Source organism: Serinus canaria, chromosome 15 (genome assembly GCF_022539315.1).
Source record: "Serinus canaria isolate serCan28SL12 chromosome 15, serCan2020, whole genome shotgun sequence".
In the NCBI taxonomy this organism is placed as follows: Eukaryota; Metazoa; Chordata; class Aves; order Passeriformes; family Fringillidae; genus Serinus; species Serinus canaria.
In genome coordinates, this window is record NC_066329.1 from 5,936,788 (window position 1) to 5,957,758 (window position 20,971).

At 41.6% G+C, this 20,971-nt stretch overlaps 1 protein-coding gene across 2 annotated transcripts; it reads left to right on the top strand.

The window, feature by feature from the left end:
• Window positions 1-2,810: 2,810 nt before the first annotated feature.
• UBE2L3 (ubiquitin conjugating enzyme E2 L3) lies at window positions 2,811-20,627 on the top strand. 2 transcript variants are annotated; one of them, XM_030232500.2, is made up of 4 exons: window positions 2,811-2,936; window positions 11,381-11,476; window positions 14,771-14,957; window positions 17,937-20,627. In XM_030232500.2, the coding sequence occupies exons 1-4, from the start codon at window positions 2,910-2,912 to the stop codon at window positions 18,089-18,091; spliced, it is 465 nt and encodes a 154-aa protein (XP_030088360.1). In that variant the 5' UTR covers window positions 2,811-2,909; the 3' UTR covers window positions 18,092-20,627. The 2 variants fall into 2 exon arrangements, with proteins under 2 accessions (XP_030088360.1, XP_050836366.1); XM_050980409.1 differs by lacking the exon at window positions 2,811-2,936 and adding an exon at window positions 3,301-3,593.
• The last annotated feature ends 344 nt before the right edge of the window (window positions 20,628-20,971 follow it).

Sequence of the window (20,971 nt, forward strand, 5' to 3'; positions counted from 1 at the left end):
TGGAAGAGCCTCAGCCACTTTAACCTCTCTCAGTATATCACTGTTGCATTTTCTTGATCACCACCTCTGCCCTTCTCTTTACCTTCCCTGGTTCTGTTGTTCTTGTGGTGCAGTGACATCTCCCACTCATAAGCACAATGTGGGGATACCAAGGTTTCATACAACTAAATTGTTCTTATTATTTCCTCTTCCCTTCAGTTTTCATGAGGTTTGTTTTCTTTCAGATGGCCATTCCATAACAGTAAAGTAGCCAGGAGAATTTTTTCTAAAGTTTTCAGCCATTGAGCTCTTGTGGCTCACTTGTTCACAAAGTCTGTTTGCACAGTTTCTTTTTTAGAAGTGGAACAGTTATGTTGCTTTAAAAAGTGGAAATGTGATAGAAAGTTATCTTTGGCAGAGGGCAGGCAGAAGTATAGTGTCCAATCTTTTGAAGATATTGCAGGATAAACACTAAAACCTGCATTCTGGACACTTTTAAGTGTCAAGTAAAATAATGGATACAACCTAGAAACCACACCAAAAGGCAAGTTTAAAAATGCAGAACCATCTTCCAAACTATGTAACAAATGGCCTGGATTTTGCTGCTGACAGAAGAGTATGAGGTATAATTGATGAAATTCTGTCTGAAAAGAAATTCCTGCTGCTTCTCCAGGACTGTACAACAGCATGTCCTGACTCAGTAAGTGGCACCCAGGTGAGATCCAGGACTGGGAGTACAACTGCACTCCTTGCTCATGCACAAGATGCACAGGAGTGTTGGCACCATCAGATCTGCCCAGGATCCAGCCTAGCCCAGGCACTGGGAGGATCCAGGGTACTGGCAGCAGGCATGGGAGATGTGCCCAGTTCTGGGTAAACTTCTCAAACACTGCTGTAATAAATGATTTCAACATTAAGTGTCCATCTGTGAGGACAGCTCCACTCAACACCAATTTCTTGAGAGCTGGCTGGGCTGTCATTGGTTATAGTGTGGGTGGTATTTTTGTCTTGTTAAAGGAAATGCAGATTATCTTATAATTATCCCAGCTACTTCTGACACTCTCTTACAAGCTGTAAATTCATGGATTAAAACTATAGATAGTAATTTCAGAATTCCCCGTGGTGCTTCAAATACTCTCTGGTGTATGGTGGCTCTGTGTCTCAATGCAGGTATAGAAGAGGGTCAGCGTAATTGTATTTTGGGGGAAAAGATCTATAGAGAACATGCAAAGACATATGGTAGTCTTGGAAAACTATGCAGTCAAATAAAGATGAGCTGAAGATATAAATAGAGTTTTGGCAAATAAAGAAATCAGGATAGTATCTGGAGCAGCTTGTTTTTCATATTTGTAGACATCTGGATCATCAGTTGTAAGAACTCTTCTTCCAAGTTACCATGGTATCAGATTTAGGTATTTATGCATTTCACAATCATAGAATCTGAACTAGCTCTTTTATCAGATGTCAGCATTTTTAAATCTTCATCACCAGCATCCCACTTCAGCAGCACATCAAGAATCCTCAGAGAGTCTCTGCAGCTTCTGGTTTCTCACAGCCTGTGCCTGCCTGGCACGTGTGTAACTTTACCCAGTCAGCATAGGCTCTCTTTGCATCTCTCCACTACTTCCCCACAAGGGTCTGCCTCTTTCAGCTTCCTCTGAGTCCATTTTCCTGGAGTAAAATGAATCCAAAATCTTTACATATCCAATAGAATAAAGTTATCATGATCATCAAATATATTTAATAATTATTTACAAACTATTTCATAATATGCATGTGAAGTAGGTGAGGATTAAGGTGTTTCCTATAGGTGTAGTATAGCTTATTTAATTAACAAATGTTGATTGAGTTTTGTAGCAATAAGCACTATATTCATGTAAATATTGATTAGCAAATAGCTTATTCAAGGACTAATTTTAAGATTATAATCCTGTGCTTCATAATTAAAAACTTGTTGCTTTGTTACAAGTTTTTGAAAGCTTGTAATAAGCACATTTGCTTTTTCAGGTTGTAGAAGTCTGTAGTTTATTTTAGAGCTTAGAACTTTGTTGGTGACTTGTTCTGTAGAACAAGTGTTAGATCAAGTGAGGACATTAACTAACACAAGGGTGAGGGAAAGGGGAATTGAGGCCACACATCCCGCAGTCCTGGAGTAATTCCCGAGTACATTGGGTCAATGGAGAAGGTTTTAGGGATCAAGTCAGGTACCTGAACACAGATGTCTGGTGGCGTTTTAGATGTGATGTAGTAACTTATGTCCCATGTCCATGTAGTGACTTAAATCTGCCAGCCCTGTGTCTTGGATACCTGAGGACACCTGCACTGCTGCTGGATCCTGACCATCGGAGCTGGGAGCAGCTGCACTAAGGGCTAAAAGCACATGGCAGATGGCAGGACTAATCGCTGCTGACGGTGGATGGCTCCTCTCCCACAGCACTTTTCCGTCACAGAGCGCGGCCGGGCACTGCGAGCAGGATGAGGCTGGACTGGGCTGCTCAAGGACAGCTAAGGCCAAGGGAGGTTTCATCTGAGACCAGCAGAGCTGAGGGTGCTTCTGTGGTCAGATGGCTCCTTGAGTATTGCCCTTCCCTCTCCCTTCAGAGTGTTTGAAGAAACTAAGAAATAACACTTATGAAGGGCTCTGAAAAGAACGTGGGCTTCTTTAGGAAAGCCTGTGACTACAAGCGGTTGTAGCCACCAGTGAGGAAGATGGTACCGAATTTGGGGGATAAACAGTAGATAGAAAAAGGCACAGCAACACTTTTAAATCAGTGACTGGTGATTGAAAAGGGCCGGGCCGGGCCGGGCCGGGCCGGGCCGGGCCTGGCGCACGCCCCGCTCCGCCCCGCCCGCGCACCGCCCCAGGAAGCGCAGGGTTTAGCGGCCGGCCCGCGCCGCGATGCATTGTGGGGCGCAGCAGCAGAGCCAAGATGGCGGCCAGCAGGAGGCTGATGAAGGTAACAGCGCCGGGCTGGGCCGCCGGGCGGGCGGCCCCGGCTCCCGCGGCCGCCCTTCCGCCCCGGCCCCCTCCGGCAGCGCGGGGCCGCCTCCTCCGCCGCCCTCCGGCGGAGCGGCCTCCTCCACGCCCCTCGGCGGCGTCCCGCGCCCGAGCGGCCGGAGCGGGAGCAGCCGGCACTCGGGCCGCGGCCGTGAGGGGCCGCGCCGCCCCCCCGCCGCCGCCGCTCCGCGCTCCGGCAGCGCCCCGCGGACCCGGCTGCCGCCCGGGCCTGGGCGGGGGCGCCGGGCGGGCGCCGCGGGCCGCCCCGACCCCCTCGCTCGGGGGGCTCCAGGGTGACTAAGCAAAGAGGAAGGGACGGGGGGAAGGAAACGCCGCCGCCCGGGGCCGGGGCATCCCCGGGGCGGCGGGAGAGCTCGGCGGCCCTGCCTGGGGAGGCCTCGGCGGGGAAGCGCCCTCTCCTCCCTCCCTCTCTGCGGGGGGAGGTTCGCCGCTCCCCCGCGCTCGCCCCGGTGAGGAACCGTCCCCAGGCGCCCGGGGATGAAATAATTTCATTTTCGTTGTTTCGGAGAGTAACCTCTTCCTCGTATGAGTAAGAGGTTTATCACGCAGAAACATGGACCTGGGTTCAGAAGTTTCTTCATTCGCTGCGGACGTGGTAATGTTTTTGTCTTCACTCTTATTTGTTCTGAACCGTGGATGATACTTGGAAATGGAAACTCGGCCCCGGCTGGGCTTTTACCAAGAGCACATATAGTTTATGGTTAAATACCACTCGGGATTATGTTTCTCGTTATTTTCTTTGGGGAGGAAGGTACTTCTTACAAGGAAAATAGTAACCATTGCCCCCAAAGCACACAAATTTATTTTATGTGCTGTATGTAATTAACAGTTAACATCCTAAACTGTAAGCAGAAAGGTTTGCCTAGGACACACTACATAGTGGCATAAAATTTGTTCACTGTGTCAGAATCCAGATTTGCATGCAAAGTGCCTGTGGGGAAATCAATGGACTTTACAGGCCAGTCCTGGGATATGGAGGGGAAAGACCCCGTAAATGTTGAGAAATATTTCAGCCTTATTTAAAAACCTGCCCCTGTGGGGTGCAGAGTACCCCTCCACTAGGATTTAACAGATTCTTGGGCAATTCTATTAAACTTAATTCTTTAATACCAGTTTTACAGCTGGCTTCAAGGCCATGGACCCCCAGTAGGGCTGGGATTTCGCCCAGACGTGTTCATGGCGTGTCCTGAAGTTGCATTTCCTTGATGTGCAGATATGTGAATAACCATTATAACTTGGGTATTTTAGAGGAAACCAATAGCTCATTAGTGCTTCTGTAAGATTCATTTTGTTGATTTAAATATTCTATGGAGCATTTAAAAATGAAATATTTGGTAGATTGTGTGCAGTGTCATTCATATATATTAAAAATCAGTAGGTATAAACCTTTAATTGTCCTTAAGGATCCTGGTGAGATGGAATTCATTTTTTACTTCATTTTTGATAGCTCTGTATTTTCTCAGAGCTTTAGTATCATAATCACCATGTCTGTTGCTTTATACTCAAATAAGGCTTCCCTCAGTTTCAGACATAAAATTAAATGGTTGTTTACTGTTTTTGTAAGGCAGTTTTTCTTCCTGTTCTGAAATAATACATTAATTGTTCAAAAGCACATCACTACTACTCTGATAGGAATAATATATATTTTCTCCTTTTTTTTGTTAATTTAAAATAGGAAATACAAATTTCAAAGGCAAGAAAAAATAGTTCTTAATGTTTTCAGTGCCTCTTGCTTTTTAGCCTCCCTCTTAATTTTTACTATACTTTTGAAACATTAGAATTTCAGTCTTTCACTAAAATGCACTAAAAAGGAGTTTTGATAATGTGACCTTATTTTCTTGAAAATTGGTGTGGCAGTTGTTTCTCGGAGGGAGTGGTGTGGGAATGTAGGAGACATTGATAACTTGCCTCTTATATTTTCACTTTTGTTTCTGTTGCCTAACATCTGTGGGTTGTTCATGTTTGTGTGGGTTTTATGCAGTTGAAGAGCTGTGGGCTGCTGTGTCCCACAGCTTGCAGAGGCTGTTAAATCAGCAGCTCCCTTCCTGCTCTGGGGAGTGGAGGCAGCCCAAGAGGCTCTGGCTTTGCCATTCATCTCGGCAGGAACAAAGTAGAGCCCTCGTAGGGATGATGTCATCGGGATTGCTGCAGCATGATGTGAAGGTCCAGGCTCACGTGTGTATAAACCTAATATCACTGTTAAAGTCCCAGATTCACAGGTCCACTTTGATTTAAAGTCTTCCATTGTTGAAGTTTTGCACTTGGGAAGAGTCTTTGGGGTGTCAGGGTCTTGGAATGATGAGTGATTATAATTAAAGGAAATAGGGTTTTTCACTGTGTCAGTCAATTACCTTTAAAATAATTTAGGATAAGCTTTAACTGTCTTTTCTTTGAGCTAAATAATCAAGCTTGTCTTTGATAAATGAGACTAAACCTTAAACCTTTTATAGTTATATAAAATTAAGCAATTCCTGTTTCCTTAAGGTCTTGCCAACATTTTGAAGTACTGCATTTTTTCTGGACTCAAGTCATGCATCATAGTTATTCATATTAATCACCATGGCTCAAACAGACTGGATGCAGTACATCCATAATAGCTCACTGGCTGCCTGTAGAAAACTGGGAGTCGTGTCCACTGTCCAGGTGGGAATTGATGTCCTTTTCCATTTGGGGAAGCCATTTGCATCTTCAGTTCACAAACCTCTGTGTGAAACAGGGATTACAAATTTTGGTACATTGTACTTGTACCATTCAATTTTAAACATGAATTCAGGTTATAAAGACAACAACATTGGCTTGTTATCTGAGGGTGTGTTTGAACAATTCACCTTCCCTAGGCCAAAGACCTTTTTTATGGCCTCTTTTTGCCAAGCTTTATCCCATCAAATAGTGCCACCTAACTGAAGTCTTCTCCCCTGATTCACAGCAGCTCCGTGGAGGTGTGCCCTTCCAGGAGTGCACTTAGTGTAGCAAAAACATGAAATAAACATGGCTAGTGACTCATATTCCAGTGACTACTGAGGTGGAGGTTTGATCTGTGATCCACCATTACATCTTTTCAAAGAGTCCCAGTTGTTGAATCCTGACTCCTTGTGAAATGTAAGTGGTGGGATGAAGCAGGCTTTGTCAAGGATGTGGTGTTGTGGACAGTCAGGGTTAAAACACACAAATACGGAGTGATGATATTTGGGAGAGGATCTAAGGCTTGTCTTTGAAAGGGGTACTGGGCTTCATGGCCCTTTCTCATAGAAAGGAACTTGTCTCCAGGCTGTGTGATGGAGAACATGGATCTCCCAGAGATGTGCCGGGGACCTCAAGGGAAGGCTTTGCACAGTTGCCACCTGCTAACATAAAAGAAGCCATTCCTCATGCTGGATCCATGGCTGAGTGCTGTGTGGAGAGGAAGTGAGGAGGTGCAGAGGGAAGGCTGTTCTGGTGCTGGACACTCACAGTCCTTGCGGGGCTAGTAGTGTGTGGAGCTGAGCTGCACCTCCCACAGGGTGTCTGGGTACTCCTGGAGAAGGCTGTGCTGCCCCAGGTGTGGAGCTGGGCCCTTCCATGGTGACTGCCTGGGATGGAGCTCAGGCGTCTGTAAGATCCATGCTTTGGTTCCCTGGCTTTTAGATGTTCAAAAGTATCTTTAGCAATAGAAATTGAAAACAGATTTAAAGAGTAAATAACTCTTCATGTAGGAAGTGAGATATGTTGACAATTATTTTAATTTTATTGTTTTTACTCCGCTTCCATAGTTGCATACTCAAACATTTATGCAACTGTTGAACTCCTCCATGATAAAACATAAACATGGCACCACACCCAGGTAGGTGGCCTGCAATCTCCAGGATGCTGTGGTCCTGTAAACACTGTAGTGCTCCTAAATAAAGGGATTTTAAACAATTCTGATACTTGAAAAATAATTCTAAATTGATCCAAACTTCAGTTCTTAGTAACAAGGGAAATATGGTTTTGAGTAACGTCTGATTGTCCTTAGGCAGAAGTGAGAATATGGGTGCATTTTCACTTTTTGAAACTGAGAATTGACAAAAGGATTTTAATAAAATTAAAATACTTTTCCAAAAAGTAGAATTGCTCAGTCAATAAGACATGAGTATGCAGGGTTGTTATGTTGCAGAGGAAACTTACTGCTGATTCTTAAAAGAATTAAATTTTATTTCTGTTTTTGGTTGGATTTGTGATGGAATTTTTTGTGTGGTAGAATCAGATTTTAAGGTGTTTTAAGACTTCTCTGTACTGTTAATCCAGAAAGTGAAACTGGCCAGTTCCTGATCAGTGTTTTGGAGCCTGTTTGACTTACAGGCATTTTTTAGAGAATGTATTCATAAACAGATAAATAAGTTGTAATAATGATTTAGGGTTCTTTCAGGAGACCTTTGGTTTTATTTGTGAATTTAATAGTATTCTGGGCTTGATGCAGAACTTACTCAAGTCAATATGAGCTTCTACACTTATTCCCATATTCTGGGATTGCACTCTCACAAGTATTTGCCTATACTGCATTTTCCAATCTGGCTTGGGTTTTTAGAGAAGTCCCAAAACTTGAAAGATGCGTGGACAAAACAGTTAAAGGTTTTTTAAAAGATTTAGTTACATTTTAAGCTGGTGCCACTTTTCTTTTTATTTTAAAACATCTAATTTTTTATTTGAACACCCCAGATGACTACACAGTATTGAAAATGACAATTTTAAACCTTTAGTAGTTATATATGAGAAGTAGTATGTACTTTTATGACCACCTTCAGCATTATATGCTTGAAGTTCAGGTACCACCTCTGAAACAGTGTTTTCTCCATTTCATGTGCTGTGTATAACACTTTGTCTGAACATTTCCAAATTACAAACGTCATGTCTCAAGAGAGCCCCGCGAACATTCAGACATTTCAGTTTCTCAAGTGGATAAACCAATGCAGCAAGGTCACATGCAAGGTTGATAAAGGAGTGGGGAATGAAGATTGATTTAAATTCTTACTGCAGTCATCTAACCTTTAGTTACGCTCCTCCTGTGCTCCTTTAATTATGTTACTTGACAAAATTAAGGGGTGGAGGACAAGAAAAGGAATTAATCTATTTACTGTCTGCCTAGACTCATAAGTGTTACTTTGAAATAAATATCTGGACTGTATCTTTTTACCTCAAAGTAGTTTTTGTCCCTTTGGAGTTGCTCAAACCCGTGTTAAAGGTATTGTTAGCTTTTAATCTGTGTTGCTTGAAAGTATTTAGTAGCTCATTCACTTTTTTAACAGTACTTGTATACTGCAGTGTTTGCCTGCATAGCCCTGAGGCAGTTAGATCTTTATTATGGGTTTTGGCAGTTGCCAGAAGGAAAAAAAAAAAACCAAAACAACCTCCCCTCACACCCTTAAATTGTGAATGGTGAAGGTCCTACCACTCCTGAAGGCGCGGCTTGTGGAGTGTTACACTGCCCTTGTGGGGACAGTGGTGGGGGAAAAGCTGTGTGTAAAGAGCTCCACCACGGAGTCGATTCATTTGGAGTGACATACGAAGTCTGAAACACTCCTAGTATAAGAAAAGCAATTTCTAGTACAAATTTCAATCTGTCTAAGCCCGTGGTTCAGGTGCATGTCCTGCTGAGGTGGCTGGATTGTCCCTGACCTCAGCCCTGGCTGCGTGTGAGGCACGGAGCTGCTGCCGGCTTTATCCCCGGCTGTCCCTCTCACAGCTGTCAGCTCTTCCCGCAGGAGAATGGCACAGGACAGGCCTGACACACTCCAGTCATTACCACAGCTTTGGTTTTGGAAGTGGTTTCCTGCAAAGGCCTCACATGTCATTTAAAGAGGAAGATGGCCTGAATAATTTTTGTCTAGTTCTTTAGTGCCTCTGTACTGTTTAATTCCCTCTCTCATATGGTGGGCTTGAGAAAAAGTGGCAAAAGTGGCAAAATTTGCATATTTATTTTAACTTTTCATTGATGACATGCAAAGTTTTACCATTTTATAATTACCTCTGTATGTGATTCTTGCATTTCTTACTTCACCACCCAAATTTTTAACCTGAATCTAACTATAAAATATAGGTGTTTAATTTTCCAGCAATGTGAAGCTACACTTTTCTATTTTGTTGTGTTAGTTTAATAACATACCTGAAATATAGAGTCATAGTCCTCTTTTTTTTTTGCATCTGGACAATTGTTCTCTGGGCCAGCAGCAGTACAATGCTGTTGTCTGAACCTGGGAGAAAAGCTCCTGGAAGCTGCAGTCCCTCCGGGCATAATGGGGGAGATTTCTGTCATGTGCATAATGTTTTTAGTATAGTAACTAAAAAATAGTCTAAACCCATTTTCCTTGCCTTCTTTTAGAATTAAGGCACTAGGGATGATGCATGTTTATTCATGCTTGAATACCTACTACTTGATTAGTTTATGTTGTTCCCAGTGTTTGATGTGTTGCATCTAGTATGGAATGGAATTTGTTCCTTTTGCATGCTGTGGGCAGTGCTTTGCCAGGACTTCACAGGCCTGTATGTGATGGGAGTGAGCAGCAAACTCAGTTCAGAGCAGGTTCCTGCCCCTGTCAGGACAGAGGCAGCGCAGGACCTGCCCGGCTCTCCCTGAGCTGCTGCTTTGTGTAGGAGCACTCAGAGTAAGGCACCGTGGGGATTTGCACTCTGAGTGATGGTAAAGCACCTCTTAGAGCTGCAATCATAAAGGTTATTTTCTTTGGAATATTTTGGTTTGCTCCCTGTCCCTATAAATATGACTCATGGGATTATTGGCGGGGGGGGGGCATGTATGTTTTCCTGCTCTAAGGAAATAGGATAATCCTCTTAGCTCTTTAAAAAAACCACCCAAACTGTCTGTGACATTGCATAAATCGAGCAGCAGTGGAATTTGGGGATTAATCCATAGGTCTAGACTAAAAAGTCAGTGTCATGAAGATAGTGTTAGGCATGAGATCAGTATCCAAGCCTCCAGGGTTAAACTTTGTGTTCAGAGTATGCTCTTGCTTTAGTAGGTGCAGTGGGTAGGAATATAAATGTTCATTTGCCGATACCTGGTTGTCGTGATTTTTGTTTCACATGCATTTGGAATTCTTGTTTTCCCTTTGGGTTTGAATTTTATCATGATGCTAAATTTATGCAAGAGGTTACTGCAAGTATTAAATCTGCCAGTCAAGTGCAGGAAGATTTGATCCAAGATGAACATAGAGCTGTTTTGGAAGACAAACCACGGACAGCACCTGTAGAGCTGTTTTGGAAGACAAACCACGGACAGTAGCAGAAAAACTGATTGTGTTTGTTTTTCGTTGTGTAGTGTCTTTGCTTTTAATTGGTGGGTTTATCATAATTATATCCAGCCTAATTTTGCAAGACACCTGCACCCAGTGCAGAGCTGAGCACTGTCAGAGCACCCTAGTGCTGCTGTATAAGCAACATTTTTCCTAACCTATGCAGCCACCAGGCATGTGCTGCAGTTTTGAAAGCACTGGGAAACTTTTATGTTTTGCTGTGGATGATTTTTGAATTCATATTTCATTAAATTCTCTTTAAAGATAAAATGGCAGAGTTCAACCACAAAGGACTGTAATTGTTGTGGAGGAAGTAAAAGTGGAACCTTGAGGTGTTTCTTTTGAGGTCTTATGAAATACTCCAGGAAGCAGTCCCTATAGTAGAGCTTATGTGTCATTTTAAATATAAAAATGCTGAAATACTTATTTTGGTGCTACCTGGTTCATGAACTGGTTAAAAATAGTTTGACTGCTGCAGAAAGATAACCTTGCTCAAGACTGATACAGCTTTAAAGAGAGGAATCCGAATGTGTACTGTGAGCTTTGAGGTACTAAACAGAGAGAAAGCTAAATCTTTTCAAGTTACTGCTCTAAACAAGGCTTGATTGATATTTTTCTAGGTTTGGATCAATTTAAGCTGTTCATGCAGGAATTTGCTTATTTTCAGTTGAAATAATTGGCCCGTTCATTGGTTTTATCCCTGTATAAAACTGTTATGAAATAGTTCTTCCAAATCACTGCTCTCCTTCACACAAGTCCTAAGATGCATTGTATTTCTACACCTCACAGTATTGTTAATAGTCTGTTACCAAAGGCACTGATTTACATTTGAAATAGAAAACCATTTTTAAATGTAGCTTTTTAATACTTCTGCTTCATTGTGTCTGTAATGATGTTAATAACAAGACATTCTTGTGTTTTCCTTATACATCAGAAAACAAGAGTTTTACAGAGAGTTTTACTTTTTAGAGGTGCAAAATTTTATTTCTTACATGTGTGGGTTGCCACTCCACTAATTAAAGAAAGCCACATTGACCTTTAAGCATTTTGAAAAATGAATGTGAGCATCTTGCTTAATCCAGTTATTAACTTAGGCTTAACACTTTGCTTTGCTTTTCAGGAGCTTGAAGAAATTCGCAAATGTGGAATGAAAAACTTCCGTAATATCCAGGTTGATGAAGCTAATTTATTGACCTGGCAAGGGCTTATTGTTCCTGTGAGTATAGACTATTCCTTATGAGCTTTAAAATAAAATGAGGATCATTTGTATCTCATAAATCCAGAGCTCAGTAGTGCTGCTGGTGACCATGAAATAACTCGTTATTGTAGGCCTGGGCTGACACATGGCTACTGGGCTGCTGGGAGAGGTGTTGGAAAGGGAAGCAGTGAAGATTGGTTTTACATTAAGCCTAAAGTGCAAAATCTACATGATTATAGGAAAAAGAAAGGATGTATGAAATACTTTTACTCCTTAATATGGTTTTGTTTTTGTTTTTTTTATTATTTACTAGGTTTATTACTAGGATAACACTGAGTATTGGGAAAAATTCAATGCAAGGAAAAGGTTTGGGTTTTCTGAAGTGAGCTCTTTAAAAGAAAATAGTATCCTTGTTTAAGCATTAGTTAGTGCCAAAATAAACTTATTTTACTTAATTTCTTTTAAAAGCACTACAGTTTTCTTAGGGCATGTTTGATTGAAGTAGATAACCATTTTATTAGTCAAATAGAGAGGCATTTTTTCCTAAGGGGAAAACAGAAAATGTGATGTGTTGATTTCTTGGTTGAAAGTCACTTGGATTTTCACCTCTAGTATTTCCCACAGCTGTGGCCCATAGCAGTGGGAAATGGCTGCCTTGGTTCTGAGAGCTATTTTTAGTCTGCAGCAATAGGGGATGGGCCATGGGGGCAGCAGTTGTGGTTTTCTGTGGGTGGTGCCAAAAAGCCTCCCCAGCCAGTATAAGTCTGTCTTTTTATTATATGAGTAAGACTTTGAGACACATCTCTGTTGCAGTGCCTCTGCCTCGTTAGTCAGAGGCTGCTCTGGAGCTCCCATGGCACAGGCTGAGGTAATGGCTGGGCGGTTACACTTTAAATGCTGTGGAATACACTCAGTTGGCTGTTTACTTACGTGCCTGCAAGTGATTCCTTGGAGTGGCTGACACTACTGCAAACAAAGCAAGTGGGATCTGACACTGAAATTTGACAGAGCTGAGGAGCAATTCCCTTTAATCAGTCACTTTGTGTTCATGTGTAACAGTTTAGTGCTTTGATAACACTTTGAAGCAGTATAAGGTTGGTAAATATGACTAATAAAACAAAACAAACAAAATACTTGTTTACTCCTGTTAAGATTAGGAATGTGTGGTGTACAGCAGCTATTTTTAACAGTTTCTGCTCGACTGAGGATGAGTGTGGTGTTTGTTTTGCAGAGCTTCGCAGCATCACAAGTGTTTAAATGTTGGTGCAGTGAACTGTGCTCCAGACCTGCCTTTTGATTTGTAATATGTCCTGTTACAGGGGAAATAGCCTCAAATTCCCTGCTGGTATAGTTAAGGGGGAATCTTGTTATGAAATTACTCTTCCTATAGTAATTTCAAATTTGTTGTTTGTGTTCAAAGAGTAATGTAAGTTTTTATTCTGAGGTTATGCTATAGATATTTTAGTGTTAGTGTCTCTTTAGCTATTTTTGGTACCAGGGTTGATGGCTTATAAATGCAATACAAGAGCTTATTGAAAGTTAAACTTTTTTCTTTTTTGCTTCACATGCTGTTACCTTTTTAGCAAATGTTCTTACTTAGGGTTTAAAGACAAACACTTCAGTAGGACTAACCAGTTACTGATTATTAACTGCTATAACTGGGCATTTCTTGGTCAGCTGCTTAATGAAGCTGTGAAAGATAATGGTTATTATTTTTAATAGTGTTCATACAGAATTACTGTGAAGGATAATGTAAGGGTGAGCTGTAAAGTTTTAAAAGCTCTTGTTTGTAACATATTTTGTTCCTCAGAACAAATGTTAGTTTTTAAGGGTGTTCATTTAATTGAGAAGCAAACTGAAGATAGCTGGTCAACTTCTTTTCCTGTTCTAAATCGTAGAATGAAGTGGTTTGTGTCCTGTGGGTGGCCAAGGTACACTATTTGTTTGATTTCAACATCAAAAACAAGACTCTAGCCCAGGCTCCTTGTTCATGTAAGAGGCACAGTGAAGAAAATGGATGTGTTTAAGGCAGATCACTTCTTGTGTCAGTTCACTGAACGTCCTCACAACTTACAGCACATGATGAGGAAAGAATAACTGAGCTATGGGGGAAGAGGGCAGTGACTGCCTAAGTTGTCACCACCACCACAAGTTATTAGTTCAACATCCTAAGCCTTTAGGATTGCTTGGGTAAAAAGTGATTTTAAAGCTGTTCTAGTTGCTTCTCCCCCTGAGAGAAACGGTGCTGTATTTCTTACAAACACACAACCAAATTCTTCACATGGATGAGCCTAAAATTAATTGTTTTCTGTTGACAGTATTTAATAGAACACTCCCCACCCCCAAGTATTGATAAATTCTGGAGTGGAATTGATTGCAGGGAAGGGTCTGGTTGCTAATGAAGAATGTGTGTGATGATACTTTACACCAACTGGAAACTCTCATCCTTTGATTCTTGTTCTCAGAGTATTTGGAAAAGCTTCATTCCATAGTTACTGTTTTCAGTGAAGAATGGTATTTTCATAGGCTTTAAATGTAGCAGTGGTTTATTTTTGTTCTGCCTCTCTTGTGCAGTATCTGAAGCATCAGTATCAATAGTCTAACAGGTTTTTCTAAGTGAAATTCTGGGCATTGTTTTTTCTGTTTCAGCATGAAGAACTGCTTTGCTCACTTTACAGTTCTCTCATCCTGCTCCTTCAAAACTGATCTGATAAGAGTGGGTGCTAAAACTGCATACAAATTCAGAATGTTCTCATCAGCAAACACAGTGAATATCTATCTTTAGTACCAATGAATGCTCAGCAGATTTTTGTGTAGTCAGCACAAAAACATTCTCGAAACATTTAGGGAGATCTGACAAACCAAATTGCTTTGCTGTTCATGCCACCATGTTGTGAGACACACAAAATAACTGTTCAGAAACCCACTTCCCTTGTCAGGCTTGCTGTTAGTGTCTTGGAAAGGCTTTACTATGTTTTTTGAAACACAAAACTGAGAATAAAACTACTTACTGGAGAGGGACTTGAATTGGATGTAAATGGAGCTGGATGCTTTCTTACCCATAGCAATGTCAGAAATGTAGGACAATGGCAACCTGCTTTTTTTCGGGGGGGATGCAAACGTGCAGCTTGGATTGCCTCTCGCATGGGTTTTGATGTTTCTTGACACATAAACCTGGCAGTAGTGTTGGTAGAAAATGCCTTTCAAAGAGGTCATTGAAGAGATCAATGAAATCCAAGTCTGTAGATGCTGCTTTTCGCTTGTGTCCATTAGCATGCGCCACATTTTTGACATTCTGCCTTCTTGTTGCAGGACAATCCTCCATATGATAAAGGAGCCTTCAGAATTGAAATCAACTTCCCAGCAGAATATCCATTCAAACCTCCTAAGATTACATTTAAAACAAAGATCTATCACCCTAACATCGATGAAAAGGGGCAGGTTTGTCTGCCAGTAATTAGTGCTGAAAACTGGAAGCCAGCAACCAAAACTGACCAAGGTAGGACTCCAGGTGGAGAAAGAACTGGGTATTGAGAAACTTTGTAGTGTTTGAATTTAAAGCTAATAATGTTTCACTTGTCAGTTTCCCAGTGCTCTGAGGGTATATTCATTGTAAGGTTTGTGTCATGAATCATGTGTTGAGCACAGAGGATGACTTGTGGAACCTCATTTTGTTACTGGAATGGGAGGTACTGGCACCAAAGTGGCATTTCCACCTCCAGGAAACCACAAAACTCTTCATGACTAAGGAGTTTATTAAGGAAGTGTCCTCAGCATACTTTAAAATTTTGCTGGTAGTTTGTGTGGGGGTTATGCTGTGTTTCTTTTTAAACAGTGACTTTAGAATCCAAAGGTGTTCAGTAAATTCCTGGATGTTTGAAAGACAAGGTCTTAAACCTCAAGGCTCTGTATATTTTATAATCTGCCATGTGGTTCAGTGATTTGAACATGTGGCTTGAAATATCAGGGGAGTCATAAACAAAATCTGAGATGATACTGTGGATTAACTTGTAGTTCTTAAAAGATCATTGCTGTCAGCTTGCTGTGTACAATGTCTTTGATAAGAATCTAACTATTGTAAGGAAAAAAGTTTTGTTAGCTTCTGTGGCAGACTTAAGGGTAATGTAAGTAAGGTTTTTTCCTGTTGTTGCTTGCGTGAGTTGTTGAGGTGAGAACTTTGTGTTGTCTGGCAGGTAATGATTAGTTGGGTATTAAGCTTTTATTATTATAAATATAGAAAGCAAACATCCTTGTAAGAAGTGCTTAGTTTTAAAGAGTACTAATTCAGATGAGTAGCAGTTTAGGGCAGTGCTAGAGCTTCAGTGACACTGAAATATCCTGTTCCATAAGAGAAAATACTTCTCCCTTCCAGGCTCTTCTTAATGGTTATTTTCACATGATCTGTGTTCCTGATAGGAAACAATGCTGTACTTAAGAGATCTTTTTTCTGTTTACCCCTGTGTGCTAAAAAAGTACTTCTGGGTGTGTGGTCTTGCCCAAAGACAACACAGGAAAATTGCAGTTGTTTTAGAAGAGGTTAAGCAGCTGAATGTTGGTGAAAATGGAGGTGGCAGCAGAAAGAACTTGTCAAATAGGACTGTGAGATCTTAGATTCGTTGTAGATTTATCCCTGATTTTACAGGACAAAGGCCCTTAGGAGAGAGGAGATGGAAAGAACATGTGGAAGGTTTCTGTTCTGTTCCATACCTGAGCAGCTGTCTTGGTGCTATCAGCCTTTGCTAGTTAACTAAAGGACTTACATGTCTCTACCCAGCTTGAAAAACAAGCTGTCATTAGCTGGAACTACTGAAACAATTGTTTGCATGCAGAAAATAGTCAGTGTCTCCCTGAGAAGTAGCAATTCCCTTTTTATCTGAGAGACTGAATAAAAGGTGTGCTAAAATCAGATTTTGGAACTGACCCTAGCTATCAAAATAGTGCAAATCTCTCTCTCATGGTCTGCTGTGTTGTGGTTTTTTGTTTGTCTTAACTCTTTCTTCAAGCTGTTTTAAATGTCAACATCTGTTGTTACTACATGGCTGTATGAACCTGTGACAGTGTTACTAAAACCCTGCTTAAATGTCTGTTCCTTCTCCTTTAGATTTCTTCTTCACTGAAAAATCACTCCTAGCTTTTCTCAATGAAATCATGTGACATCATTAGTACAGTATCAGTGATTGGTTTTGCTCACGCAGGTGTCAAAAAAGTGAAGCAATTAAGTTCATCATAAATCACTAACTTACCTTTCACATGCTAAATGTGCATCTTACTGCTGCACTTTTTGTTAATTTATGCTTAATATTAAAAACAACTGTTACTGGCAGGATAGTTTTCAAACTCTGTGGCTATTGAGGCAGCTCCTGTTCTGTCAGGACTGTTTTTTCTGGCTTGTTACTGTTACTAAGGTTATTGAACACACATTTTTCTCTGTAGTGTTTTTGCATGCTTTGCTCAGTGAGAAGGGATTGCCACTCAATGTTTCTGCTGCTTTCAGCAATGTGATGTCAGTTGTTGTAAGGCCAGGACTGGTGAGTTACTGTGAAGGAAGCTGGTATCAATTCTACATTCCTTAGTTTGTTGCTGTTTACATTTGGATTTGTGGTAAGAAATGCTTCTGTTTAGCAGTTTAGAGACAAATATCAGATTTGAGCGTGGCTTTGAGTATTTGTTTTGAGGTTTGTTCATGGGTGGAAAAGACTGAGATCAGTGCCCCAAACAAAGCCACGCTGGTGTTCCAGCATCTGCTGGAGTGACCATCATTGTATGAACTTGCATTCCCGCCCAGAGAAAAATATAGCAGTAAATGGCACTGTGGGGTGTGAGGTTCACTGTGTAAATGTCAGGTGCACTTCCATTTCCTGGAGAGTGACTTTTCTTCGGAAAGCAACAGGAGCATTGGTGACATTGCTGTGAGCACCTTGCCACTCTCACCCTGTTGTTTGCCTGGTACATCTCTACTGGTGGTTGTCCTGGGAAGTTGAGAGTAAAGGACAGACATGCCTGCTGTTCATAGGTGTAAGAATCACAGGGAAATAAAGTTGGAAAAAAGGGTTTCCAGCAGAGGGTCAGTCACAGCTGCGTTCCTGTGATAGGTGTTGGGAAATGCTTCATGGTGCAAATTCCATCTTCACCAAATCCCTTCAGTGAACCTGAGGACTTCGATTCATTCTCAGCCATAGGAGAGGATTTTAGATGGGATGCCAGTTCCATGGGAAATCATTTGTAGTGCACTTTGGTCTCTATTCATGTTGATTTTGTTTACAAATACGATTTTCTGGTGTTCATTCATGGTCATTGAGCTAAATCTTGGCATATCACTGCAGCTTACTCACGCCCTGCACTTGAAAAGGCCCGAGATTTATGGGGATGTATTTAAATGCAGTTAAAGCTCTTTCCTTACAGGGGAATTTTGCTTACATTTTGATTTTGAAAAATTACCCATCTAAGTCTCTGACGGTATTTATACTTCTTTTGACAGTAATCCAGTCCCTCATAGCACTGGTGAATGATCCACAGCCCGAGCACCCCCTCCGGGCTGACCTAGCTGAAGAATACTCTAAGGACCGTAAAAAATTCTGTAAGAACGCTGAAGAGTTTACAAAGAAATATGGTGAAAAGCGACCAGTGGACTAAAATCTGACACAAGTGCTGTCAGCAACCTATGATAGAAGATCGGAGCAGTGCATTTGAGACACCCCGTAAAGCAGGACTCTATGGAAAATTGACAAGTGCCACCTTTCGGTGTGAACTTGTGGCTGTTACTAACTTTCTACAGTTTTCTTAATCAAAAGTGGGCTAGGTAACCTGTAAAGAAAGGATTAAAATTTAAGATGTTCTAGTTCTGCTTTCTTTGTTTAAAAATCACTGCTTCAATATACTTTAAAGTATGCTGTTTTCTTTTTTCTGTCAGAATTTATCAAAAATATCTTAGACTTATATTCTGCCCTTAAATTGAAAAGGTTGTGGCTGTCATTTCTTATTTTTCCTTGCAGTTCCTACTATCTTGAGTTCATTCATTGAATTTTAACCCCCTCCTCAAAGTAATGTCTTAGGAAAAATATCCCAGTTCCGGCAGAAAATGATTGTTTGGCAGTTTCATTTACTTTTCTTTCTAAATGTTGCACTGTGCTTTGTGGGACTTGTTGCAAGTTCCCCCGAACTTCAGCTTGTAACATAATAAACAAATTCCAACCCACAAAACCAATCAGAAATAATGTCTGGGTCTGATGTAAATCTGGCCAGTGTTTATTAAACGGGGACACCCGAGTTTTTGTGTGCATCATTGAATTAGAATATGGCTTAAGTTCTGCTCTTGGAAAACTTTGGGAAAAAAATCTGTAGCAAACAAGTAGTAGAATGTGATTGCAAACTTCCTTCACTTCTGTCTTTAATATCTATGCAGAGTAGTAGGAAACATGCACAGAACAACATTGCAACCAATCCAGGAGAGTTCCAGAAACTGGGGACCAAGAGACAAACTGTCTTTTGAATTTAAAATCATTATTTTGGAAACGTTAATTTTGAACTCAAGAACTAAATCTGACAGCACCGCTGTCCTCTCTGAACATTTTCCCTCAGAATGCGTCAGGAGCATCTGTGTTTGTGGGAGGGCCCTTGAGCTGCTCCCAGCCCCAGCACGGCTGCGAGGCCAGGCCTGAGCAATAACAGAGTGTGCTTGGCTGCTGCTGCTGCTGTGTTCAGCACACGGGGCAGGGCCTTTAGTGAGTGTTCAGTGTCAGTGCAGTTCATCAGCTTTGTCAGGGAGAGCCGTCCTGCGGCTGCCCCGGGGCACTCCTGCGCATGCTGAAGGAAAGGAGAGGGAGCCTTTCCCTTCAGAGCTGAGCATCCTTTGCCTGTCTCTGCTGCTTCTGCTGCCTTTCCTCCCCAGCCCAGAGCGTGATCCTAGCTCCACAGTCAAACTGCCACACAGTCAACCTGCTGTCTCCCCTTCTGCAGCTGGGGTCTGCTACTGAGTGAATGGATTATTTCCAGAAATCCATCGGTATCTGGGAGCACATATCGTTTCGATGTGCAGGAAGCTGAGTTGAAATAACCCTGACACCTAGGTGGTTGCCTGTACTCCTAAATTCAGTTTTAATACAGCCTCTGCCTTTGCAACCTTTCAGAACTAGTGTGTCAAGCAGTAGATCGCTCTTGGTTTTAACTTCTTGTGTATTTGCTATTTCCTTATTCGTCCCTCTCCTCTGGCTTTCATTTCCAATTTAGTGTAAACAATGACAGCCCAGTACCTCACCTCTGTTGAAAGTAAATTTTTTTATGAGTTAGGGAGCTAAGAAATTTTATGTTTAAGTGTTCTTAGACAGATTCTTTGGCAGGTAAATAAAGTTAAACCACATTCACCTTATTTACGGAAACTCGCATTTCCTAAGTGTTTTCAGGCTTGTGAGAGCACTATTACCAAATTTTCACATCTTTGTGTCTTCATTTGCAGAAAGTTGGTACTGATTTTGTTTCGTTCACGCTCACTCAGATTCATAATAAAATAATGCCAAATTATCTGTCAAACTGAAGTGTGTAACTTCTGCATCACCTGAGTCACTGTACCTTTGATCATGTCTGTTGGCATGGAAACTTACCATTCTCTAAATTTTATTTGGAACAAATCTGTAGCACTAGTTTGCTGCCCTCGTTGCTACTCAATAGTTACTCTGTGGTTGTAAAGCCTCTCAGGTCAAAGACTGCGCCCGTCTGCCTGGCTGTGACCGGATGCTGCGGAAGGGACGGAAGGGCTGCGAGCCCGCAGGAGCTCCGGCTGAGCCGCACCAGCCGCTCCCCTCCAGCTGCAGAGCTCACACGAAGACAGATCTCGCTATCAGTTCTCTTGGTGTGTTCTTCATAGTCCAATTGCTAAACTGTGAGACAAAGTGTAAACAAAGTGCTGGCGCGTGTCTGGGGCAGCCTCTGAACAAAGGGATCTGGCACCCGTGTGGCTGAAGGCTGAGGATGAGAAATCCAAGTGCGAAGTCCTAGGATAACTCAGGAAATCAAGCTCTTGTTCTCTCTGGTTCCCTAAGCCATGCTGAATTTTAAATGTGCAGTTGAACATCCACAATGAAAGCAGCACACTGGTGAAACTACACCCAGGAGTACTGGTATAGGCTTTCTGCAAGTCCATTCTGCTACCCTAATAAAAATTGCTCTCAAAGGCTTTGTGGCATGGTTTTATTTTCACAGAGGTCTGGGAATTAACTGGGATTGTAGTAGTGTTTTAATTTCAACTTGGGTTGTTTTTAAAGTTTTCACAGAACTACTGAGAAATTTCCTTATCTCCCTATATTTTATGCAATTGAAAGGTTCCCTATTGAGTTGTCTTTTAGAAGTTCGTTATTCATTTTACTGATTAAATGTAAATTTGGGGTTTAATGCTCTTCATTTGAAAATAATGAATTTACAAAATCTTGTTTTTCACAGTATGGTGCTCGGGTAAAGGCTCCCCCCAGGCCTTCAGTGCTTAGCTGCAAGGACATGCATGCAGAATTCCACAAGTGTGTA

Bases quoted from the DNA above. Each gene is read 5' to 3' on its own strand.
- UBE2L3 (XM_050980409.1), top strand. From the start codon at position 3,552: ATGGACCTGGGTTCAGAAGTTTCTTCATTCGCTGCGGACGTG. The intron at 3,594-11,380 runs GTAATGTTTTTG...TTTGCTTTTCAG, and splicing joins CTTCATTCGCTGCGGACGTG to GAGCTTGAAGAAATTCGCAA. The intron at 14,958-17,936 runs GTAGGACTCCAG...TTCTTTTGACAG, and splicing joins AGCAACCAAAACTGACCAAG to TAATCCAGTCCCTCATAGCA.